General features: G+C 42.6%; 2 protein-coding genes across 5 annotated transcripts in view; one reads left to right on the top strand and one right to left on the bottom strand.

Annotated features, from left to right (window-relative positions):
* Nucleotides 1–600, bottom strand: part of OPA1 (OPA1 mitochondrial dynamin like GTPase) — a 50,759-nt gene extending 50,159 nt beyond the window's left edge. For 3 of the 4 annotated variants that reach the window (XM_064720838.1, XM_064720836.1, XM_064720837.1), the window contains exon 1: nt 478–600. In XM_064720838.1, coding sequence (XP_064576908.1) covers nt 478–506 — 29 coding nt within the window. In that variant the 5' untranslated portion in view covers nt 507–600. The remainder of the gene's footprint in view (nt 1–477) is intronic. The other variant, XM_064720839.1, reaches the window with a different exon arrangement.
* A 3,912-nt stretch (nt 601–4,512) lies between these two features.
* Nucleotides 4,513–18,175, top strand: part of LOC135451749 (probable cation-transporting ATPase 13A4) — a 42,261-nt gene continuing 28,598 nt past the window's right edge. The window contains exons 1-6 of the mRNA XM_064721221.1: nt 4,513–4,575; nt 11,945–12,118; nt 14,574–14,708; nt 16,903–16,973; nt 17,066–17,146; nt 17,995–18,064. Coding sequence (XP_064577291.1) covers nt 4,513–4,575; nt 11,945–12,118; nt 14,574–14,708; nt 16,903–16,973; nt 17,066–17,146; nt 17,995–18,064 — 594 coding nt within the window. The remainder of the gene's footprint in view (nt 4,576–11,944; nt 12,119–14,573; nt 14,709–16,902; nt 16,974–17,065; nt 17,147–17,994; nt 18,065–18,175) is intronic.

Here is an 18,175-nt window from a genome sequence, read left to right on the forward strand (position 1 = left end):
TCTCACTGAGCACAAGACAACGCTTATTTTCCTACTGCCGGTCCCAAATAGGGGCTGGAACTAGATGATATTCATGTTCCCCTTCCAACCCAAACTATTCCATGACTCTATAAAATTTGCCAAGGAACACCGTGCTGTTATCCACCAGTCCCTGTCACTGCTCCAGCCGGGAATGCTGCGGTAGAACGGTGGGAAACAAGCGGGACGCAAGGCAGCTGCGGGGAGGGACCATGCACGGACACGAATGCGGCCCGAGCTCCCCATGGCGAGAATGCGGGAGAAGCAAGAAGCAGCCCCCTCCCCTCCTACAGGCACCGCCTCTCCCGGTCCCAGTGGAGCCGCAGGCTGGGAGAGCGCCCAGCCCGGGGCTACCAGGCTGCAGCAGCCTCAGGCCCAGCCCTGCGCCACCCGCACCTCGCAACCCACCAACCCGCTGTGCTGCGCCGCCTGCGGCCCGCCGGGGCCCGTCCCGCTTACCAAGCCGCCGCCGCCCGCGTCCGCCACATGGTAAGGGCCGGGAGGGAGCGGGAGCGGCCCGGGAGCCGCAGGAGCGCGGCCGCGCTGAGGGCAAGGGCAGCGGCAGCCGCTTCCGGGCACCGCGGTCCGCTCCGCCCGCCCCGCCGGAAACTGCGCCTCACCGCGCGAAGGTTCCGGGCTCGGCTGCGGAGAAGGAGGGAGGGTTTAGAGGGAGCACCGCGGAGGCTGGGCGGCTGGGAGCGGAGAATCGGGGAGGGCTGGATGTGTAGTGCTTGGATCGGGGATCCCGCACCGGGATCAGGCATCCCCGCACTGGGATCAGGGATCCCTCACCGGGATCAGGAGGCCCTCACACTTCGATCAGGGGTCCTTCACACTTGGATCAGGGGTCCCCGGACCGGGATCATGGAGCTCTCACACTTGGTTCAGGGGTCTCTCATACATTGATCACGGCTCCCCGCACCGGGATCATGGATCCCTCACACTCGGATCATGGATCCCTCACACTCGGATCACGGATCCCCACACCGGGATTATGGAGCTCTCACACTTGGATCACACTTGGATCCCGCACCAGGATCAGGGCTCCCTCACACTCAGATTACGGATCCGCGCACTGGGGGCATGGATCCCTCACACTCGGATCAGGGATTCCCACACCGGGATCATGGAGCCCTCACACTTGGATCAGGGCTCCCTCACCCTCAGATCACGGATCCCCGCACCAGGGGCATGGAGCCCTCACACGGCGGTCCTGGATTAGTCACACTTGGGTCATGGATCCCCACGCTGGGATCACGGTTCCCTCACCTCGGGGTCATGGTTCCCTCACACTGGGGTTCTGGATCCCCCCATACCCCCGTGATCGCCTCGGGGCCTCGTCTCTGTGCCCCTGGCTGCTCTCGGGCAGGCCTGGAGAGGTGCTGAGGGCAGCCCAGCCTGGATGGGGGCACCAGGGGCTCCCACGCTGTTACAGGAAAGATTCTGATGAGTCCCCAGCTGTTGTTGTGCCTGGGGAGTGCATGACATGAGTGGCAGTGCTGCCTTGAAAGCTGGATAACACAAGGTGTTTCCCAGTGGGCTTCTGTGAGTTGTTGGGTTTTTTTTCTGGCCACAATGAAGCAGGAGGCAAAGGCGACATCAGAAGAGTTCGTCGGCTCTGTCCATCTGCCCTCACACAGGACCGTCTCTGGTTAGGTCATTTCAGAGCCGTGCGTGCCACACCTGTCCCTAAAGACCACATTGGAGAGCTCACCTGACAATGCCAGTGCTTGCTGACTTTAACAGCAAGTATTCCCTTATGCCTGGTCTGAATCTTTCTTGTAACACGTCCACAGTGGACAGGGATAATGTTACATTCTCCAATTACCTGTTTGAAGATTGTTGCCATGGCTCTTCTCAGTCTCCTTTTCCTTAGATAGAACAACACTAAGTACCTCTTCCATATTTTATGACTCCTTTGTCATCCTTCTTGGTGCTCTTATGTGGAATGTCACCAGTTGATTCACAGCTTCCTTTCTGTAATGTGGCCAGAACTGGGTGTCACATGCTGAGAAACATAAAATGAGATTTGGGGTGCTTTAGAGGTCAGGTTTCTGTTTATACTGTCAGATTTTTCAAAGCAAAATAAATTGCCTAAGGATGACATAATACATACATGTATTTTCAGGACTAGGATAAAAGTTGAGTTGAGGTGAAGCACGTGTTTTTGTTTTTGCCTCTTGCTTGCCTACTGTGTGACTATTTATTTATAAGTTTAAGGGACTGTATTTTAAATCTTACTTTGCTTTTATATTTTAGCTTGGCCAGTTATTTTTGTAATTTATGTATGATTTTTAAGACATGTTTCAATTTAAAAAATATGAATGATGACACTCCATAGAATATGCTAACAAATAACTTTTTATGAATAAATACTATGTAATTCTTACTCCAAACAGTAGAGAGCATCATATTACTGAAGGTTCCAATTCAGGCTGCTTTCTCTCCAGGCAGTGTGAACATGCTTAAGAAAATGAACAAATGTCACCATCTTCTTTGATAATAATTTGATGAATTATTATGACAGATTTTCAGACTCTGGAAATGATGAGTGTTTTGCACCTTTAACCTGTTTTTTCTTCCTTTTCGGTTTTGAAGGTATAAATACTCCTACAAGGGTGTTCTCTGGGAGTGCAGAACACCTTGGAGCTGGAATAAAACTATGAACAGTTAAAAGATTGTATGAGTCTTTATTCTTCCCTGCTTTGGTGGGAACTCTGCATCTCTCATCTCTGTGCCAGAGCAACCACGGACCCTTGCTGCACCCTAGTCTGCTACAGGCACTAGAAAGGGCAAGGGTGATGTTTGGGAAAGCAGCAAAAGCTGACCAGGCAGAAAAAGCGTGTGTGACCATCCTGTTTTCCACACCTGGCACCTCCCAAAATAATGAGTCATTTCCCAAAATCATCAGCCTGCCTTAGAAAAGTTACCTTTGCAGTTGTTCCCTTTTTTAGTTTTAGTTTGTACTGTGGCTCTTGTATAACAACTGGTGTTCCCTTTCTTGGTCTCAGAAGAATAAAATGGTAAGTGGAGAGGCTCAGAGCAAGTTGCAGTGGGAGGAAAGAGAGGGTAGCACTGAAGTTGGGTCTGGAGAGAACCTTCTTTCCTCTTGATCTTGTGCAATAAACCACCCTTACACAGCTTAGTACAGATATATCCTTGTCAGTGCAGCCTCTGGCCTGGGCTTCCTTTGGAGGTGTTTAGGTTTCAAGGCAGAACAAGAGCTTGCCTCCAGTGCTTAGCATCAGCATTTTCAAACTCATCTGTCCCTGTGCTGGGCATGGGTGCACATCTGTTTGTATTAACTGACCTAATTCCTTCACTTTCTCTTCTCTGTTTCCTGCATTTCTCCCTTTCAGATCCTCTGAGCCTGCCCACTGGAGGATAGGCAGTGCTCTTTCCTGTTGCTTGAGATCTGGACTTGTACAAGTCCATGCCTCATGGCAGCAAAATGGTGAGGAATAGGAACTAACTTGGTACCTCTTGATCTGTTTCAGTCACCCTAGAAGTAATGTTTTAGTTTTCTTAACATACTTACTGGAAGAACAGGTTTGCCTTTCCTGACCTCACTCCTGAAATATTTCTTGTGTAACTTCTTAAAAAGTAGCAAAGTACAAGGAAATAGTAGTGGAATGGGAATGAATCACAAGACTAATCAGCAAATGCAGCCCAAAAAAAAAAAAGGCAAAAAAAGAAGAGGCGGCAAAACTCTCAGAGTTGTTTTCCTGCCAGCTTCCTTTTGGCTCTGGTTTAAAGGTCGGAGACTGACATCAGTGGGAAACTCCAGTTTTCCCCAGGAGTGAGTAAATAACCTCAGAGATGTCTCCCAAAGCTATATGGCGAGGTCAGAAGACATTCTATGAGGATATTCTCAATAATGAATAAAGCTCCTGGTTACAGATCCTGCCTGGCTGAATCCTGACACACAGTCAGCGTACAAATCCACCTGCATACACTGGGGCCCCTTTTTCCAGTGCCAGAGCTTGATTTATTTTCTACAGCTTATGTGGAGAGCACTGCTGGACACTTAGCTCAGACTGGTTGCTAGGAGTGTTAACAACAGCAATGGCTATTTTGTTTCTTATTTGGACACACTCCTGGTCTCCAGTGATTCCATAATCTCTTGAAGAAAAACACTCCCCTCTTGCCCTCCCCTGAAAATTTTGTGCCAGCAGCGCTTGCTTGCACTACCAGAGTTATGCTCTGGAGTCATATTGTGTCAAACACTTGTAAGATTGAACTTTCTCTTTCTTGCATTTTTGACTGAATTCTGCATGAACCCTCACAATTGCAAAACTGCAACAACAGAATGGAGGGAGGAGGGATAAAGTGTTACCTGCTAACCCCAGAGAGGGAGGAGCTCCCTACTTCAAACATCATCAGAATTATAAGGAAGGTGTGTACTTACAGCACTTCCTCAATGTAGAAGTTCAAGCACACTATGCTGAAGACCTGTCCTGAGGGTGCTGTAGAAAGTCTCCAGAGGGTCATTTCATGGGGGAAAATCCTGCCAAGAACCATTATGCACAGCTTAACCAGGGAGAAGAGAATGAGATGGTGAGTTGTGTCTCTGTCTAGGTCTTTCTTAGCTTGAAGCAGAAGATGGCACGTGTTCTGCAATAAAATGCTACAGACTGCGATTGAGTTATTGCTAGCTGGGGTGTTTCCTTGGCAGAAACATACAGCTAGAAAGGGATATAATTTTTTTTAGCAGAAAGAAAATAAGGTTGGTTGTGTCCATTGGATTTAACTGGTTATCCCCTCCAACGGGGGATGATGGCTCAACAGATTATTCATGTGGTGTTACAAATCTGGATGGAGATGGTTTAATATGAGCTTGAGGGATGGGCCAGACTGGCATTCCCAACCATTTGACAGCTGGGTCTCCAGGATCAGCTCCAGTTAGAGAACAGGAAACCTTGGCTTTCTCCAAAACATAAAAACACCTGTTATGTTTGCATAAATTACTGACAAATGCAGTCTGTTGAATTGCCAACCCTATCTCAGAAGCTGGGATTCCTAAATACTGAAATACTATATTTCTTTCCAGAGTTTCCCAGGGAGAAATGTATTTGCATGCATTTTGTAACATCTGGAAATAAGTCCCATGTTTACACCAGATCTCTGGTCTCCTGCATGGTAATGCTGCTTCTGAGCTGTTTTGGCATTACTGTGTGTTATGAGTCAGCTATTCACATGGATTCTGTCCATCTAATAGATTCTGCTGAAGTGGTCAGATCCATGATGCAGCTGTACAACAACAGTTCTTAGGCATATCTGGTAAATGCAGTGCTTCTCAAAATTCCTGTGCTGCAGAGCCACTGGAGCACTGCTGTGAGTGCCTGCAGGATTTCAATAGCAAAGCTATTGGAACACAGTCATTTCCAAGTTGACACAACTGTTCACTTTCAGAAATGCTGGAGAAGTCATCAAAGTCTCCTCACTGACATTATTGTTCTAGTGAAAGAGACTACGTCACGTGCAAACATGGATACCTGTTATCTTGCAAGGAAAAATGTAGATATTTCAGACAGCCCTCTCAGCCATCCAGGGAAGGGGAGATGCCTCATTTTGCGTAATGCAACCCTGGGGAATGCAGCAGACAGTCACCCAGCAGCACGGAGTGAGCAGTGCAGGAAGCACAAGGCACTGGCTCCGCGGGTGGGGACTAATTAGCTCCGTGCAATGCAGAGCCCGACTGGCTCCGCCGGCCAGTTACTAAACCTGCTGGCAGGGCCCCGCTCCTGGCTCTAGCCCTGGTGCTGATGTGCCACTGCTCCCCAGCTCCAAACAGCTGCTGGGTTTGTGCCTCTGCTCCACCCTGCCCTGTCCTTCTAGGACTATAAACACCCTGTTGTGCTCTCACCACTATCGCTGCTGTCTCTAGCAATGCCAGAATTGAGCTGGAGCTAATTAGGCTTAAGTGGATTGTCTGGTGCTGTGTACACTCACACTATTGTACCCTGAATGTTCACTTCCAGCTGTGCACTGCTGGGACACCCAAGCTGTGCTTGTATGGAGCCAGTTATCCTGAAGATGTTTTTATTTCTCACCAGTATCTTACTGAGTCCATGTGTCCTGAATCTGGTGCTCAAGGATCTGTGAATCTGAGGTTTTCCATGCACAGCTACTGTGTGTGCCCAGTGTTGAGTCAGTCTTCACTATGAATCCAGAGTGTATGGCAGTTGCCATGCTCTCCGTGCCTGTAGTGGGTAGGATCAGTGCTCACTCACCTGGGGTTTCCAAATGGAAATTGAAGAAAAAATACTTGTAAAGCACTTGAGTTGAAAATGCAATTAAAACTGGAGCCAAATTATGTTAATTTAGGCGGGAATGCATGTGTGTTTGTTACATAGATGCAAGAGAGAAAAAAAGTACGATATAGAGGAAGACATCCCTGAGGATGTATGAGGTACTGTAAGAGGACAAGGAAAAAAGCAATGTGTGTATAGAAAACAGAGAACAGCTAATGTGTGTATTTGTGTGAAAGGAAAAAAGAAAGTTGTATGTAAATGAGAGTAGTTGTGAAGAAAGAGAAGTTTTTAAGTAGAGGAGTGAAGAAGAATATGTGAAGTAAAGAGAATTTAATTTTTTTTAAAATTCAAAGCCATAAAAAATATTTTTGATGCTGTTTTCAACAGTCAGTTAATCTACCTGAACCAAATTATTAACAAGAAGTTCCTGACTTTTCAAACAAGATCAGATCTCTTGATCTAATAATGTAACAGCTGACACTGTGCAAGTGCCAGTTCTTCCAGAGTGTAATAGTTCAAGTAATTTGAAAGAATGTAAGCAATTCACTTGAACTCTGGATGTGCAATGCTTCCCTCTGTTGAACCAGCTGTCCTGTTTGCTGAGGAAAGATGGGGAACTCTAATAAGAGGAAATGCTTTGACGATTTCTTCTGTTATTTCCACTTCTTGGTACAGCTGAGGTGCAAGATAGTCCTGGATGTAAGAGTAATCACTCTGACTTAGGAAATCTAACCTGTATATCCTTGTGTAGGTCTTCGGGATTACTTTACAATTGCTGCAGAACATTTGCTTGAATTAAACTTCACTCTTCTGCTATGCAGCTAAAACTTAGCAAAGTGTATTCAGAGCATGAGATAAACTCGTTCTCCACAACCATTTGTAGTACCAGAAAGATCTTAGTAGTGTGAGAGAACCCGGGGCACAGCAGCTTGCCTCAGAGAGGGCTAATAGTATGCTTCCCTTCAGAAAAATCTGCTTGAAGATTTTGAGAAGTACATTTACTGTGGAATACAAAGAGAAAGTAAAACCACAGCTTTATGCTCTCTGCCAATTTGACGTTCTTCTCTGCACAGCTTGGGAATAATCATTCCCTTTGCACAAAACCTAAAGTGTGAACCTTAAGTCTTGCAGTGCAAAAGATTGTGATAGACTTTGACAGGCTGCTGCTTTGGGAAGGATTTTCCAGCAGCCTGTCCTAAGCATGTGTTCCCCCATTTCTTGGGCTGAAGGAATGGAAGAACTGCAGTCAATCAACTGGTGCACCCCAGTTTACTGCTGCATCTTGGCAGCTGTCTGCATCCTTTGAGAGGCCACAATTCTGAAGGGAATCTGGGTCAGGAATTTTATGTACTTTGAATTTGAAAAATGTAACTGTAAAAATTGAAATAAAATCTGAAATGTTGCTAAGGGAACAATAGTGAATGTCGCTACTGGTTTCAGAGAGAACAGGGACAAACTTCTGATGAAACAGGTTCTGGTTGGTAAAACTGAGTTTCAGTTATTAAATTGCTTGTGAAACTTAGCCAGTCTTTCAAGTCTAATCCTATTAACTGTTGTTATAGCAACAGGTTGCTCATAATAGGGTACCTGGTGTTGGGGTTGCCAGAAATATGACCATTCACAGCCACTGTTTAGGTTCCCTGATGGTAGCTACAGGCTTTGTTTTTACCAAAGAAAAAGGTGCTTGAGTTTGTTTGACATTTGCATTTAAATTCTGTTGTGCAGATGACCTGGCAATTAGAGGCAATTTTTATTTTAAAAATAAGTAACAAAGACTTTCTGGACACTAGACTGATAAGCCCTTGAATGCTGGCTTTGTGTGATTGTAAAAGCAGCTAAGAACCTTACTTGCCACTGAGCAGGTCTGGCAGCTTTTTCTGTCCAATAATCCTGGCCTCTTCTTAGACCCTTCACTCACAAGTCAAACCATTTTGTTACAGTCACTCCTGTGACTGTTGCGAGTCTCGAGAGAAAAGGGATGTTAATAGATGAAGAAACAAAATTTTACTGTACACTACAATTTATTAAAAATTTTTCTATAGAGATGAGATGAAACTGTATACCAGCCAATTCTTTAGATGGTGTTACCTCCTATGAGGAGTCTTACAGACAGCTAATCTTCATTTTATTTTCCACCATTTCCTAGTCTGATGCACTCAAGAACCCAGATTTTTGGCTGCAAGCTGTTTTATATGCCAAATGCACTCATTTAACTCCAAAAACTTGTTCATGCATTAGAAAAGTTGTCAAGGTGCAAATCTGTATTTATCAGATCCTCTTCAAAAGAAGCATGTCTGCACGAGTGCAATGAAATGAAACACAGCAAAAGTTATTTCCTTAACAACATAAAACTGACCTGACAGACATGTTCTCACTGCAGTCCTCTCAGCAGGACTTCTGCCAGCCTTGAAAGTATTGTTTGCCATAGTGGACATGCATTTGCTTGGAGATCTTTGTAGCAGAGGCTGAGTGAATCAAGCATTTCTAAACCCTAATTACTATAAGTCATTCATGTGCCTAAACAAACCTGCACCGTGTGTGTGCCTGTTTCTCCCATCTTCCTGCAGGTTGTGGATACCTCTGTTATGGGTCTAATATTCACCTTTCTTGTGGAAGATAATAGTTTTAAGAATTTTTCTAAAGAATTTCATTTTGACTTATCTGATGAGTGAGAAGTTTCTGGTTTAACAAGGAGTTATTCATGTATTATTTTTTTTTATGAATGCAGCATTCATTGCTATAATCCTTCCAGCTGAAAGCAGAGGGCCAGAAAAAGCTCCTCAACCTAACAGAACATTCTGTACTGAAGTTAAGCTTGAAAGGTTCTGGCTCAGAGTACTTTGGCACAACTCAAAGTTGGAGCTCAGTCTATTTCCCTACCTAGCTTTACTTCTCAGTGACGTGGCCCAGGTGACCCACTCCAGACATTTCCAAACTGTGGGAAATAATTTGCTTTGGCAGGAGATTCCTCCATGGACACCCAGATGCATCAGTTAACATCTGATATTTATTCTTTCCTGGCTGACTCGTTGTAGAACTCCTAAACAGCTGTATTCAGAAATGTCACACTCACCAAGACATGAACCAACAAACCTGAACTAAATCTCTGTTCATATGGCAATTCATGCCCTTGAAGGGTCAAAATGCTCAATGGTATCCCTCTGTCCATCTGTCTCTCTGTCTGTCTCAGGAAAGTCCCTTGTGAGAAGCAGCAAGATCCAGCACACAGCATAATGAATATCTTAAAGAACATGTCTTTTCTTCCAAGATGAGCTGTCTTCCTTGTTTCCCTCTCTTCTGTATTTCAAGATGAGGAATACTGATGCATGCTTGGTTCTGAGAAGTGTCTTGCAATCTATGGATTCAAATCACTTTTTGAGTTGAAACTAATCTAGGAAAAAGGCCTTAAAATATATGCTGGCATAGGGGGACTCAGATACATATCTTCATATATTAGTGCGTGGTTTCCTAGGCAAAAATACAGAGAAATACAGAGTTTGCTCTAGTTTTGTGGTTATGTTGCTGTGTTGGACTTGGGAAACCATTGAACATTTCAGTGAAGAACACTGCCAAGAGATGATGATCCCAAATGACTGCCAAATATAGGCAGAGCATTCACCCTCTCTCTTCTTAATTCTATTAGTATAGCCTTACTGACTCCTCAGACATGGCGTGTAAGACACAAAAACTGAAAATTAAAGGAGTGATTCACAGGCAGAAGCTAGATGCACATGGCAGCAATCCTGCTCTTCCCCACCCTGATATTCATGCCCATCCCAATTTGAAAATACTATTCCAGTTATTCCAGGTCCAGACAGATACTGAAGGAAGTCCGAAGGTGTGTTCTTTTAACAGTTCTTCCCTTAGGTGTCTCTGTCTCCTTGGGAGATCCTTTGCCTCGCTTACAAGCTGTGAAGCCTGGATCCAAGCTAGTAAGCAATCTGGATCCTGCTAGAAAGCATTTGCTGTGAAGAGTAAGTTCATTGTCTTCTGTATTATTCTGTATGCGGGTGCTGACACTATTTCTTTAACCTTTTTGGTCAGGTTATAGCTAAAGAGAGTTGAGTGGAGACTCTTTACCTTGTTATAGGAGCATGTGAATATTAATAGCAAAACTGCCACACCAACTGGCTCCTAGCAAGCTTGCCTGTTTGCTGTCCTCCATGGGCTTCCTTCTATCTCCTGCATGGTTGCCTTCTTCTCTTGGCTGCTCAGGGATTATGGAAGCCTTTGAAAATGCAGTGTGTTTATCTCACAGGTGGTATAGCCACTTTCCTGTGTTGTTTACCATAATTTTTCCTCACAGTTGCCAATTTCTTCCCCTTAGAAACCTCTTGGAGATTGCCTAGGATGACAGAGTCTGTCTTTTGGAGAATGCAACAGAGCAGGTGTGCCGAGGCAGCATGTGGAACCACTGGGCAGGGCCTGCATTTCACATAACAAGCAAAGACTCCAGCACCGAACCAGGAATTATGCATTAGTCATCCCTACAATTACATTGCCTTTTCTTCTCACCTTATAAATGTATCTTGCAATATCTGTGGCTGCAGATATCTGATCCTCAGAAGCAGATTACACAGTTGCTGCAGATATGCTCAGAAGAAGGAATTGAGGAACCTTAACCCTTATGCCAGCAAATTCTCCTGGTTACCTGATGCAATTGCAGCCATGGAATCTTCCATCTTAGCTTAGGCTGCATCTTCTCTATAAAGGCACTGTATATGTTTTGTTTCACATTTACTGAGTCCCTGCTAGCAGTACTGAGAGGAAATTTGGCCATGGTACCAAGACCTGCAGCTCTTAAAATGTAATGCTGACAGACATGTTTTGGGCAAGTCACCTCACTGTAACAATTTCCCCAGCTTTAAAAGTGGAATAATAATACCTACTCATACAACTAAAATGAGTTGCTTCCTTTGGCCTTCTGACATGTAAAGCATTCTGCAAGGGTTCATTAGATGTTCTTTCTAACAGTTGTTGTTATTATTACTATTATTATCATCATCATCATCATCGTCATCGTCATCATCATCATTAGCTGTCAGGCCAATGGCACATTGACAAGCTCCAAAATCCCCATACTGGAGCTATCATGGAAGAGGGTAGCAGCTCCAAAAGCTGTGTCTGTGCCAAGTTGTGCACAGCAGCTCCAGGCATACAGTGTCATTTGGCACCAAGCAGAGACACTGGCTGAGTCTCTGAAGTAGAGGTGCATTAGTGCAGCAGCTTCTAAGGCAGCAGCTCTGCACTGGTCACTCACCATCTCCTGGTACAGATGTACTTAAGCTCTTCAGCTGTCTGACCCTTAGGAAAGCTGATGGTCAAATCTGAATCCCTGACTTGGAATAAAGGTTTGAACCTCTATATTTTGTTATCACGCTCATGTGCAAAACAATGTCTCATGCTGAGTTTCACAGCTACATAAAAATAGTGGTCAGGCTACAGCAATCTGCATTTTGTGAATGTGGATGAAAATTCTCTTGAAGATGCAAATTTTTTGTAATCATGCTTAGGATACCTAAAGTAGCCAAATATAAGTTCCATGGCTTGTTTTTCACAGTACCATACCTAACAGCAGCTACAGCAGAGCAGAGAGTGACAGGAAGGTGTAGTATTCCAGACATTTCTTTAGGAGAAATAGTAATAATTTTTGTCTTCTTTTTGCTGTACAGGAGATATTTGGCTACAAAACTCAAGGCTGCCGAAGGGCCTTGTGCATTGCTGGGTACATCTTGTCCTGTGGGGCTCTGAGGCTGCTGTTTTACTGGAAGCCAGAGTGGGATGTGTGGATAAACTGCATCCGATGCAGCTTGGAAGAAGCCAATATTGTTCTGCTTAGAACAACGGTAGGTGCCTACTTTAATCTTTTAATTAGTCACTAGTAGGTGACTATTTGGAAGGTGAGTTAACTGTAAGGTATCCAGTTGGCTGAAATCTCTTACATTGCTGGTTTCCTGCAATAATATCTTATGTGCACCATTGTTGATCTAAGAAATTCAAAATATCCCACAAATTATGTGTATGATGATGATGGGAATGGAGTGTAACAGCTGATCAGACAAGGTGAAAGACATTGGGCTGATAAAATCTGTAATATCTGTGGTTTCAAGACTGTTCTCAGTCCTTCCTCCTCCTTTCTGTCATCCTTGTGCTTTCTACTTTGCAGCCTTGTGCTCCAGATTCTAAAGCATCTGTTTGTTTGGCAGTATCCAGCAGGTCCTGTTTCCCTCACTTGGCTGTTCTGGCAAAGATGTCGCTCTCTGCCAAATTGATCTACTGGGCCAAATTAAAGATTTGTTTAGCAGCGTCCCAGCAGTGTCCAAGTGTGTCATGAGGGATACAGAAGTACACAGAAGAGGCCAAGCCTACACTGACTGCTTGTTTTCTTGGCTCTGTGTTTCTATTTCCCATCAGCCTTTCCCCATATCCAATAAGCTTGCAATCCTGCCGTTAATGCTTTCAGAGCTGGCACATTTTGCTGTAGTTTCCTGATACAGGTCACTGCTGTTGAGGGCTGTACTGAAGCACTGCAACATATGCAAACCCTTGGTTTTATTTCATGGAAGCTACTGCAACACTAAAGAAATAAACTGAGACTTGGGTCTGAATACCAGCTGAGCCTGAGTACTGCAGGAGCTGGCAGAGATGGTTTACTTCCAGAAATTTGATTTGTTCTGCTTCAAAGATTTCTGAACAATGGCATTTTCAATGTTTGCAATTGCAAAACGGATCACTTACTGCCTCTGTGTTTGATCTGCCTTCTTAAACTAGCACAGCAGCATGTAGTTATAACCCCAGGTTTTGAAAATCACAGATCTACCTGTTGAATACTTTATAATGAAACAATCTGCATTCTAATAGTGTGGGGGTATGTTTTTTCTTTTATTAAAAACATCATATTAGGCTTAATATCCCTCCTTAATCTTCAATTCAGTTTGCATTTTTAATTACCTATTCTTGTGTGTAATTTTAAAAAGATGTGCCATGCCAAGCACTTTACAAATAAATGAGTTTTTAAATGATCCTTTGTGTAATTAAACAGGAATTGAATCATATTGTATGTTCTTGTTATCAAGAAGCTTTCTCAAATGTGCTCTAAGTGTTTGAAAATTTAAGATTTCCTTCATAATCATTTGTGTTAAAATGATAATTTTGTTTTGTTGTGCTACATTATGATTACATCAGTTCTCAAATGTGATGGCTACTGCTAATGAGGATACAAGTAATCTCATCAGCTTGATCCTTGGAATTATCTTTTGCTTCACATAAAACCTTAATTCTTAAGTCATCATTATCTCTGCATTTGCAATATAAGAGCCTATTAACTCTCTTTGGTTATTGAATTTTGATTCACTTTAGTTCAAATGATGAGCACCTGTGTTATTCACTGGTTCCCATCTCAATCTGAATCCCAATGTCTACTCATTCTGAAATCTAAATTCAATATAAATATCAGAAAATAAATGTTATTCTACTCAAAAGACCAGTTTAAGAAGAAAAGTGGGGAAATAAGATATATAAGCATTATTAAAGTTCTTTTTTTAAACAATTAAATTGTTCCAAAGGGCTCATATTTGGTACAGAAATCATTTTTACTCTTCTCTTTTCCAATTAAAGTTTCATAACTGCAAAACTGCTCACACACAGAATGTAAGTCAGTCTCATGGTTGGCCTTAATGCATGTAGTTCAGTGTTTGGGACTGAAACTTAGCATGAGGCCGCTCAATACAGTAGTTCCTCTAATCTCTCAGAGTGTACTACCAACGCTTGTCATCAGGCAGTTCTAATGTTCAGCTTGCTTTATAAAGAAAGGGAAGGTCATGAACACAGTTTGTGGTAAAAGCTTGTCTAAGGTGCCAGAAGTGTTGACACTTCCAATGAAGTGTTAACTCAGGAGTGGCTGTAAAGGCACTGGCACTGAACATCCATTTTGCAGCACAGCACTGTGTTCCTTTTGATCTTCCCTTTACAGCACGGTCATTGCATCTCAGATTGCCCTGTGCTGTTTGCCTGCCCTAGATCTTGACCTGGGTGTTCACATTCCATCCTTATCAGCCACACACCAGACCTGTGGTCACTGAAGTGTTTGCAGTACTCGCATTTTGACAGGACAGTGGTTCTGTTCCTATTCTAATGATTTTTCTCTAAATCACAAGTGTTGGGAGGCTTCTGTTGGCTAATCCTTAAAAAAAGCCAGAGTAGTACTCTAGAAAGGCTGCTGTAATCATTGACTCCAAGGTGAAAGTGAATTTGGTCTGTGTTTGGGGCAAATTGTGACATTTCTCTTCTATACCCCCTTAGGATGATTTTCGGACTTATTCTCGTAAGACTGTGACTTGGATCTCTGTGTCTGCATTTATCAAAAGCAGATCAGACTATCTAGACTCTGAGGAAGACTCAATCTTCAGCAAAGCCATAATGAAGCCAAGTTTGCTAGTAAGTAAAGTATTCTGTGCAGCATCTGGGAGATGATGGCAAATCTCAGCCATGCTTCATGGAGTAAAAGTAACTGTGAAACATATGCAGCTAAGAATCTTGCAGCTTGAGGAACACAATGAGCTGTGGAAAAAGAAAAGAACTGTATTCAACTGTACTCACCTCTGAAAAAGTCTTCTTATTCTGACAGGGGTTTTGAAATGAGAATTCTCATTTGAGAAATTCTCATGAGAGAAAACCTATGTTATATGTAGGAGAGCTTCAGGAGACTGGGGTTTGCAGAGGAGAATCAGTTCAAAAATTAAAAAAAAACCCACTCTTGGCATAGGAATCAGGGAATTTAGAGGTGACTCTGTGTCTGAAAGGAGACTGTGCAGAACTGAATGCAGCTGCCCCAGTAACATGAAAACAGGGATTAATGCAGATAGGGAATAGAACAGAAAAGTGCCTGAGCTGGATCAGTATTTCCAGAAAAGTTTCATTGACACATTTTGCTTCTTTGTCTTTGTATGCATCAATTTCTTCTTGAAAGTGCATTTGCTGGAGTCAGGTTAACAGGAGTCACAGTTAACAGTTCTTGCAAAAATGTATCCTGGTCTCTGCCAGTCCCGTAGATTTGAGATCCCAGTGAGACATTGGGGAGAAGGTAGATGACGGATTGATCCAATGTAATTAACCCATGTACCAGACAGTTCAGCCATGTGCCTTGCTTAGCATTACATGTTAAGTTTGTGTGAGCAATAGGAATGCAAAATGATACATTTGCTAAATCTGGCTCTTGGTTATAGATACTAGAGCACTGCACTGAGGAATCCAGAAAAGAGCTATTTTCCCTTTCAGAAAACAAATTTCTGACTTACTATAATTACTTTTTATATCTACAACAATTTTAAGTAAATATTTTCAATATGAACCTAACTTGAGCTGAGCAAAGCTGTTGCTATTTCTACTGTGGACATATATTAATGTACGTAGGAAAGTTTAGTGCCAACTAATTTAATCAACTGGCACAATATGAAAAAAGTGGAGATAGGTCTGTAACATTCTTTTGAGGATCAAATTAGTAACAAAAAATGCCAAATATAGCCTCAAATAATAGGCCCTTTGAACACCACTTTCATATCAATCAAAACATCTAGATAGAAAGGACCAGATTTCAAAGCAGCAAGGAGAGAACAATTTGTTCCTTCCCTAGCAACTCAAAAGCCTCTGCTTATAATTCAATTTCAAAGTGTTTTTTCCATTTAAGCTACCTGAGTGCACATTGTTCTATAGTGCCCAAGAGCTGTCCAAGGACCTCTTCCGACAGGGAGCTGAGTCCCTTGCTTCCACTCTAGATTTTAGCATTGCAGATATTGCAGGTCCTATTGCATAAAATCCCAACTTCAGACTTCTTGTTAAGTTAATGACTGTGGTTATAGCTCCATTTTGAGTTGGTGGATGAGCTGAGTCTAGATTTCATTGGCCTATAATAATGCTTATTGCTCTGGGCAGGGAGAGTTCCCTGGAGCTGATTTCTTTATCACTCATGTGTACAGGTGTATATCCCTGCCTTCTACCAGCTGATAGTACATGCCATTATCTCTAATAGGCTTTGTTATTATTGTGCTAGACAGGACAGACTCCTCTTGCAAGTTATAAATGACAGCGTGTGTTCCTAATGGATAACTGCTCTGCAAGGGCTTAGCATTAGCAGTGACTCAGTATCCTGGGATGGCCTTTCTTGTCTGTTGGCACATCTGTTTAGCTGAAAGACTCAGCACCATGCTTGGAAATAGCCCAAAGCCCCCTGCTTTCCCCAAAACTAGACAGAAGACAAGAAAGCTGTTGGCTTTTTCAGCTGCTTGTGTAGGCACCATGGCATCAGTGATCTCTTACATTCATTCTGTGAGATCAGAGTGAAGATTATTCCTTTTTTCAGAAAGAAAACTGCTTTGTACTTGCTTGACTTAAAGATCTGTAAAGCTTTTTGGAACCTGCACTGTTCCCCATTTATAGATTCGGGATCCCAATCTATAATTCACCCAGGGTGTCAGTGAATGCAATCCTGTCTTCTCTCCATCCTTGCCCCATTAAAATTTCCCTGATCTGTACTTGACTCCAGTGAGGATGCCTATATGAGCTCTGTGATCAAGTCTCAGAGTATTTTTGTTTCCTGTGTTGCATGCTTTGTTGTCCCTGTCTTGTTTTCCAGGTAAAAACTATCCAAGTGCAAAAAATCCGCTATGTCTGGAATGACTATGCAAAACAGTTCCAGAAAGTTGGGTGAGTTCACTGCACTGGTTGCACAAGTCTCTGAAGAAGTGAAGTGTCTTTGTGAATAACATCCTAAGGAACATATTCCCTTTCTATTTTAGAGTCCTAGAAGATCACTACACTTGCTCAGCTATACATGATAAATTTGGTTCTGGTCTCACCTGCAATGAACAAAATGTCAGGTAATCATTGTAAAATGTGAACACTCAACATATGGATTTCAAAGATATGTAAATATGATCTGTTGGTGCACTTCCCACGAGCTTTTTGTGTATTTATTAATATGCACGTAATTTTAGATGAAACAGCCGTGCATGGAAATATTGAATGAAAAGGGCTAGAGAATGTTGTTTATTCCTTGTCAAAGTTTTTGAAGAGTCTCAGTATTCATCTTTGTTATTGTTCTCAATCAGGAAATAATTGTGTCCTGTAACTAACTTTAAGCACTTCTTATTTGGAGTAAGAGAAAGTCTCTGTGGAAGAGTGCAGAAAAGTTGTGTGTTTGCTTCTTCACTGGAGCTCCAAATCAACTAGTTCTAGTCATTGAACTTATTCTCATAAACTACTGTATTATTAAGCAAGTTACAGAACATGTATTTATGAAACAGAGAAATAAACAATCTTCAGTTGATTGAATATTGAAAATCCAGCTCCTGACCTTAGCTCATGTCAAATCTTACATTCCAATAATTCTTAACTTTTTGCAAAATTATTTGGGTTTGGATCATTTAGTTTTAGATGCAGAATTCCTTTGTTTATCATCCCTCAAAGTAATCAAATGTATGATGGAAACATTTGCCTAATAGGTTGTGTTGCACTTCTTGTGTGCATAAGTAAATGTCACTGATACAGCCATCTTTTCTGATGTAAGCACTGTAGGGACATTTAAATTATTTTCTTGAAAAAATATCCTCCCAGCCTTTAAACTGGGATCATAAGTTGCTCTCAGGACTACTGAAATCTGTATTTTTTGGAGCAAGTGACACTGTCATTATTTTATCTGTAAGTGATGCATCTTTATCCCATACAGGAGAGTTATTTGTGGGCCAAACACTATTGATGTTCCAGTGATCCCTATTTGGAAGCTACTCATCAAAGAGGTAAAGCATTTCTGTTACTTTTATTCTAAGCTACTTGGGAGGCCATATGTGCATATAATTGATTCTATATTTGATTTAACTTCCCACTACTCACTCTTCAAACACATTTCT

This window comes from Zonotrichia leucophrys, chromosome 9, assembly GCF_028769735.1.
Source record: "Zonotrichia leucophrys gambelii isolate GWCS_2022_RI chromosome 9, RI_Zleu_2.0, whole genome shotgun sequence".
NCBI lineage: Eukaryota > Metazoa > Chordata > Aves > Passeriformes > Passerellidae > Zonotrichia > Zonotrichia leucophrys.